Here is a 7,541-nt window from a genome sequence, read left to right on the forward strand (position 1 = left end):
GACCTCTGTCGAGCTCTTGCGCTCTCTGGCCACCGGAGGGGGGGGGAGGAGTTTGCTGCTGCTGCCTGCTAATAAAACGTGGCTGCTGCTGCTGAGGGTAGTGGAAAACAGACTTGGTGTGCAGTCTTTAGCAGGATTACACTTTCTCTCGTGCCCTGTGCATCATTTTATGCACAGCACCGTCGTGCGTCGACTTCTAGCCAAGGACAGCGACTCGTTTCCTTTAAACCCGACAGGCAGGTCTATATCTATACCCTCACTCACTTTTCCAGTTTCAGTTAGAAAGCGTAGTTTTCAGAGATGACCTGGACGATGAAGAGATGTTTTGTCACTCTGGCCATCCTGTGTCTTTGGCGAGTGCAACAACTGGCAGAAGCCTGCAGCTGCTCCCCGAGGCATCCCCAGCAGGTGTTCTGCAACTCAGACGTCGGTAAGTTGATTTTTAGACTAACAATCAACACATCAAGTTGTGTTTTTGCCATTAATGTATTAGTTAGCAATGTCTAGGATAAATTGGTTTGGGGGTTTCCCCCCCCCCCACAAGGAAACCATCGTATTCTGAGAGGGAGACTGCCCAGCTCCCGTGTTTACAGTTGCAGTGGGAGGAGGATGGAATTTTCTGTCCCCCAGTCTTTCTTTCCACTGCCCTCCTCTTTTTCTCTAATCTTCTGTTGATAGCTTCAATGCTCTTTCATAGACACATCAATATACTGTCTGGAGTTTTGTCTTCTTCAATACCATTTTAGGCTTTTTTTTAATCTACAGTAAACCACATTATTCCTTGTTGTTGCTAAGGAGACTTTAAACAAAATCATTTGTGTTTGTGCTTGTTTATGACAACATGAATATAACTTCATTTTCTTTCACCAGTATCACCTCAGTGATCATATAGTTTACTGAAAGGCAAATTCATTTAATCCTACTCAAACGCTCCTGAGGATAATTTCCCTTTAATTTCGCCTGTTACAAAAAAGTACTTGTTGCTGCCTTCAACACAGACCTTAAGCTAACAGGACTGTTAACAGTGACCAGCCTGTCCAGCTCCGGGTCTTTTTTCTTGCTTCTGAGATGGCTGAGTGTGTGGCATGTGGACAGAAGGTGACTTATTCAAAGATTTTTACTCACTGGATTCCATTGCTCAAGAGGATGAATAAACTTTATTATGCTACCTGAGAATGTACACAAATGGAAAGTCAGATACCGCACTAAAAGGGAAGACAATTTTTCTTTCTTTTTACCCTATTTTGGTGCTTTAGGCTTTACAAAGTGAACCTATTAAAATAAGTTCTGTTTTTTGATTAGGCAGATTGTGCAGAACTCTAGAAAAACGAAGATGCTGGCAGTCATCTCAGCCTCACAGCTGATTCACCTCATTTCCATCTCTTAAGTCAGTTTCTAACATGACCTTGACCCTCCGCTCCTGCTTCAGCACCATGGATAGACCCTCACATAAACATAAACCACCATAGAGTCTCGGGGAATCTGTTTCTTGACCAAATATTCTTGAGTTCGTGTCTTCGGGGGTTTAGGCAAAGTTTAAGAGTGGGCTCAAGCTAGTTGGAGAAGAAAAGCGCCAGCAAAACTTCACCAAGTTGCTGGGTCACAGAGAGGGCAGTCAACTGTTGCACACTTGCACAACTTATTTAAACGTCAGAGAGAAGTTTCGGGAATTTACGAAATCGTTGGCATTCCACTTCACCAGCCCATGAACTGACTGCTACCTCAGTGGGTTGATGAAATTTTGCATTAAGCAAGCTCATTCAAAATTCTTATTCTTCTTGGGCTTAAAATGAAGGTGAATCATGTTTTTCTTTGAACCATGGGCCACTTGTGTTATAATAAATGATGTGTGTGTATTAAATACAGCATTCCTATGTAGATTAAAATAAGTCAAGATACTATCTTAATAAGTGCCAGACAGCTAACTGACTTGGAAGTATTGCTAAAGTTTCACATAGCTAGTGCTGGTTTTGGTTTTTGGAGATTACAGATACTTACTGAAGAGCAGTTCATTTCCACAGTGCAGGAAGATCATTACACCACTTGTGATGTCATTTTTAAAGGTGGGCCTTCGTATAACCTGAAAGTCGATATAAAATGAAAATTCCAGATGCAAGTTTGATACTAAGATTAATGGAGGCTTAAGCCTTGAGCCAGAGTTTTTAATCTCATAACAGTGGTTCTCTTTTTTTTTTAACCTCAGTTGATCGCCATGGTAACTTATGGTGCAGATTTAACCAGCTTATTTTCAGAGATTTGGATAAACATGGAGATGGGTTGGTTTGATGTCAGTGAGCAGTGATAGTTAAGGATAAGTAGCACCTTTTAGTATCTATTGCAACTCCTGGGTGCTACAGGAACAAAAAAAGCACACACACACACACACACACACAAAATCAGAGACTTCTTTTATCCTTGTATCTGGAACAACAATGATTTTCAATTCAATTCAGTTTTATGTCTACAGGACCAAATCACAACAGTAGGAAACCTCGGGCAAAACCAGAACCAGGGAGGGGCAGCCATCTGCCATTATGTTCCTATTTACTGAAGTCAGCTGTTGGTCAACTTTGTGCAGAAGAAGAGTCTAATGTCTTGTCAGAACCCCCCTTAACTGGGAGTCAGCACAGAGGCTGATAGAGAAAATGTGATTAGGAGAAAAAGGTAACTGCCACTGATTGGTGTATATGGTTTTATCCAGCAAAGTAAGTCTGGCTTTGTAGAGCCTGGTTTGTAGTGCACGCCTAGGATCAAGTTTTGTTGTAAACAGTTCCACTGTCAAAACAGTCAGAGCAATCTTTCCTCATAAATGGAAATCTATCTTCTGGTTCCTTGGCGGAGGCAGAGGAATGTTGGGTATTCATAAACCACACTCATTATTCTTTACTTTTATTTTTCTTTTTAAATGTAAAAACTATCTGTGCTGCTTTTTGTGAAGAAAGAAAATGAGTCATATTGGTTCCTGAACAGAAAGTAGTGGGTACGACTTCTGGGACAAAAGCAGCCCATAAATTGCAAGCTGTGCAAACACAGCTGATATTAAAACCAGATTTCCGTCCTTTGAGCTGGACAGAATTTGTGCAAATAACCACAGCAGCTGCCTTAAGCTCCAGCACCACTTGCAATAGCGCGCTGGATTGATCCGTGCAGTGCGACACTTGCAACTCCCCTTTAGGAAACTGCATGTGAACGTTATGTCCATGGCCTCAGTCACATGCAGACTGTAAAAAAAACAGGAGAAAACGCTAAAAACGCTACATTTTTTTATGCAAGGCATAACAAAACTAACGGCTAATGTAGATGATGAGATTTTAAAGTTATCTTCGTCCATAGCTTCATGTGTTTGCGTTTTACATCGGATGCTCTTCCCTGAAGGCGATTTGTATCCCTGGCTGGAATCGTACCGGGGACCTTTTGCTTACCACACGCACACCAATGAGATGATGAGTATTTAAACTCTACAATTGTCCGTTTTTAAAAGGAAAACAAAGGATTACCTCAGATTAGTCTGTATCTCTTTGCACAGGATCAGCAGGATAGTCAGTTTGAATTTGTACTTGACTTTTTCGCACTCTGACCGCTTTGTGGCTCCTCGGAGAGGAAGACGAGGGCACATGCTCTTCAATTACATGACATGCATTTGCTTTTTTGTTCTTTGTTTTTAAAACCCTCCCATGACCACAATACTGCATGCAAAATATTGTGTTTATTGTTTGAGTAACTAGAAAATTAGATGGTTCCTTCGGTTTCCAGTTCTGTGAAACTTATGATTTTTAAAGGGCTTTGTCAGCCTGTTCCAGTAAACATCCAGGCTCTGGCAAGAACTTGCGTACACACTATATACCAGCACAGAGAATAAAGTTGTACTTCTAAACCGCTCGAACAGTTTGTGGAGGAAAAATCCATCAAATCAAATAGGTGGCATGTCAAAGGAATATCACATTAATTAGCTTAAAGATCCTTTTTTCCCCGATAACTTGCCTTATTTTCTCATGTACATGTAACTCAAGAGCTACACCTAATTCTAAAACATGCTAAGATTATATATCAGTATGCGCATAAGACCCCATTTTCAGTATTTTTCACTTTATGCCTCTTTAACATCCTGTGGTTATTCCCACCTGCTCTAATTCCTGCTTTTAGGCGTAGAAGAAGAGGTCTCTGTTTGATTCGACACATTGGAGCAAAGGGGGATTACCGCTAATACACTCTGCTGAGAAGTTGGAGAGTTTCTCGGCACGGCTACCTCACTCTGCATCAAAGCGAGGGAGGGAGGGAGGGAGTTTGTGATATGTAAACAACGAAAAAGAAAAAGAGAAATCCGGTGACTGGTGTAGATTATCCCTAACACAGCTTTTCTTTTGTATCCCTCTTGACTTTAAAGGGCCGTCTTCTCCTTGTATACACAGCACATTGTTACGCTAAGAATACTTCAGCAATGTGACTGCCTTCCCGTGCTTGCTTCAGGACCCATCACTCCATCACTCCATGTGTGCGCACATTCTCCTTTTTTCTCTTGCTTCCTTTTGTCTGGGATTGATGCTTTAGACCCTTAAAAGGAGATGTTCTCTAAGCCTCATGAATGAGGGCACATATGGCTCACATCTTCATAGCTTCATATAAAAAAGGCAAATGAAAGGGCTTGATATTATTTGGCAAGGAGCGATCAGAGACAGTCAGTAGCTGCCACCTTGGGAAAGCAAGGACTGAAGTGGAACTTGAGAGAGAACATCTGGTTAGTGTTAGCTCTGTCGCTTGCTTCCTTGCAGTCCTGTGAATATACAGTAACTGCCGGGTGTCTGGTTGCAGCTGACATGTGATCATACTGTACTGCACTTCCACATTTTGAACACACATGGAAAGAGCAGCAACTTTGAAAAACACAAGTTGATTTGGGGTTTTTTTGTTTTTGTTTTTTGACTACTCGGGATTTTAGCTCAACGGCTCATTTGTATGGCTCTAATAGTAATTTTCCATTAAAGCCTGTTTTTTTTCCACATGAGCTCTTTTCTTCCAGCTTCAGAGTGCAAGAGAGAAAAGGAGGAGGCTACATGTGAAAGGAGGAGGTTGATTTGCATGTCAGCACCTCTCTCCAGACAGAAAGGCAGGCTGGCTGAGAGGCCTGGGGGCGGGGGGCACTCTAGTTCAGCTTTTTCAAAGACTGCTGACTGGCTTCCTCCTGTGTCGGCCCAGGAACCTGGGAACAGGCAGCATGCATTCCTCCCTCTGATTGCAGCTGATGAAACACTCATGCGCCTCTGTCTTCCCAGGACCTGGCACATGCAAACTTCTCAGATTCAAGCCACAGCAATGTGCTGCGGCCAACTCCAGCATGCCAAACCTGGGCAGGGCTCAGATCAGATACAGATAGATGCGGATTCATTTCAGTTTTAACATAACAAAGCAGCGTTCCAGTTACAAAGCTGGCATTCACACAAAATGAATGTTAATGCAATTTGTTTTTTCTCTTTTTTTCTTGTCTTTATCCAGTTATCAGGGCAAAGGTAGTCGGAAAGCAAGAGGTGGATGTTGGCAATGACGTCTATGGGGATTCCATCAAACGGCTTAAGTACGACATTAAACAGATCAAGGTATTTAGGACAAAGCTATTGCATTTATCATTTTTCTTCCATGTGTAAAAACTTCAGTGGAATCTAAATGTTTTTGCTTGAATTCCCAGATGTTCAAAGGTCCCAGCAACGCTATCGATGCCTTCTACACAGCTCGCTCTTCTGCGATGTGTGGAGTGTCTCTGGAGACTGACGGCAGGAAAGAGTATCTAATCACAGGTATGACTTTCAGTGCAGTGTAAGGCACATGTTGTGTAATATAACAAACATGTTCTTTAATGTGGCTTCATATAGATTCTTATATATCCTCTAGATTTACACTTTGCTCTCCTTCCACTGTAGGAATGCTGGAGGCTGATGGGACAATGCACGTCACTCTGTGTGGCTTATTTGAACCCTGGGACAACCTGACTACCACTCAGAAGATGGGTCTGACTGAGCGCTATCAAATGGGCTGCGAATGCAGGGTATGGAAAATTTATGATTAAAAGTCTAAGGGAGTAGTTAAAGTTTACATTTACCAGATGATCACTTCCCAGTTGCATAAAACAAATCACCGCTAGATGCACGATGTTGTAACGATCACTGTGCTTTTTCTGATCCTCAGATCACCTCCTGCAGCTCCATCCCCTGCATGATCAACAGCCCATCCGAGTGCCTTTGGTTGGACTGGTTGATGGAGAAGACTGAAAATGGAAGACAAGCTAAACACTATGCATGCATCAAGAGGAGTGATAACTCTTGTGCCTGGTACAGAGGCTCTGCAGCGCCCAAAAAGGATTTCATGGACATCGAAGACCCTTAACTTTACCACTGTGCACATGTCTGCAGTTTAAATATGCCACCATAGAAATATCAAAAACAAAAATAAAAAACTCATCAAATTCCCCTTCTTTTAATTATCAAAAAAGCTGTAGAGTGGATTTTTAAAAAAGGAAAAAAAAAAAAGGTTTTAATTGCAGATCTCATGTTTTCACTTATCATTCCTATGAGCTCAGCGCTTTTTGCCACACCGGCCCCTGAATCTGAAGCACATCCTCATAAACCACTTCTCCTCCAGCTGGAACAAAGGGGGGAAAACACCATAATTCAATGATACAATTTCTTCCTGAGCTATTAATCTGTAATTCTTTATTCAAGTTTTAAAGGGTTCTATAATTAAAATAACATGTACCTACTGATCAAAGTTCTGTGAATCTGCTTTGATAAATAACACCAGGAAACAATCATCCTGGCAGAGCTATCACAGGGAACAGGAGCATGCTTTTTAAATGTGTGGCAACTGATTTGTGTTAAAGCACGACTCTTTAACCACAGTCGCTGCTTTTCTTATACTATAATCCTGAATAGACAAGAAGGCACTTTGAACATAATTATATCGCAACATTCATATTGTCTGTAATGAAAAAAACATGTTGGAATTAAAAGAGGATCAAATCCTCCATGGTTTGTTGTTTTGTTTGTTTTGTTTCTGCATATATAGATCACAGCTCTAGGCACTGTTATACTTTAGTACGTGTGAGCACATATTTTATTTAAGGTACTACATATAATTATTGGGAAAACACTTAAATTCTCTTTTTTTGATAAATAAAATATGTAAATGTAAGTGTATGTATATACTGTGGGAAAAAAATTTAATGGCCCATCGGCTTGGTCAGTGGAAAACAACAAGATCATTGAATTGTTCCCTTAATTTTTGTTGCAGTATATTTAAATAAAGAACACCATATATTTTCTTAACATTAGTAAAATACATTTTTGTTGGGAATAACAGATTGTAACCAATCATTTTTCTCGCACTGACGGTACTAAGATTGCCGTCAGTGTGGCGCAAATGTGACATGAATAATTAATATGAGAGTGTAAAAAGATTCGTCATTTGAAACTGTAGTCAAGTATGATGTGCTGGTTTCACATGGGACTTTTTTTTAAAGATAAGATGACTTTTGTATGCATAGCCATCTGAAA

At 40.9% G+C, this 7,541-nt stretch overlaps 1 protein-coding gene across 1 annotated transcript; it reads left to right on the forward strand.

The window, feature by feature from the left end:
• The first annotated feature begins 72 nt into the window (after positions 1-72).
• timp2b (TIMP metallopeptidase inhibitor 2b) lies at positions 73-6,904 on the forward strand. Its single transcript, XM_085404052.1, has 5 exons — positions 73-430; positions 5,491-5,591; positions 5,681-5,789; positions 5,913-6,037; positions 6,178-6,904. Exons 1-5 carry the CDS (start codon positions 301-303, stop codon positions 6,373-6,375), a joined length of 663 nt encoding a protein of 220 aa, XP_085260178.1. The 5' UTR covers positions 73-300; the 3' UTR covers positions 6,376-6,904.
• The last annotated feature ends 637 nt before the right edge of the window (positions 6,905-7,541 follow it).

This window comes from Rhamphochromis longiceps, linkage group LG4, assembly GCF_057381845.1.
Source record: "Rhamphochromis longiceps isolate RC_006_pf linkage group LG4, R_longiceps_female_GT1.1, whole genome shotgun sequence".
Lineage (NCBI taxonomy): Eukaryota > Metazoa > Chordata > Actinopteri > Cichliformes > Cichlidae > Rhamphochromis > Rhamphochromis longiceps.

Coding starts and splice junctions, on each gene's coding strand:
- timp2b (XM_085404052.1), top strand. CDS start 301: ATGACCTGGACGATGAAGAGATGTTTTGTCACTCTGGCCATCCTGTGT. Junction 431..5,490: donor GTTCTGCAACTCAGACGTCG/GTAAGTTGATTT, acceptor GTCTTTATCCAG/TTATCAGGGCAAAGGTAGTC. Junction 5,790..5,912: donor GAAAGAGTATCTAATCACAG/GTATGACTTTCA, acceptor CTTCCACTGTAG/GAATGCTGGAGGCTGATGGG.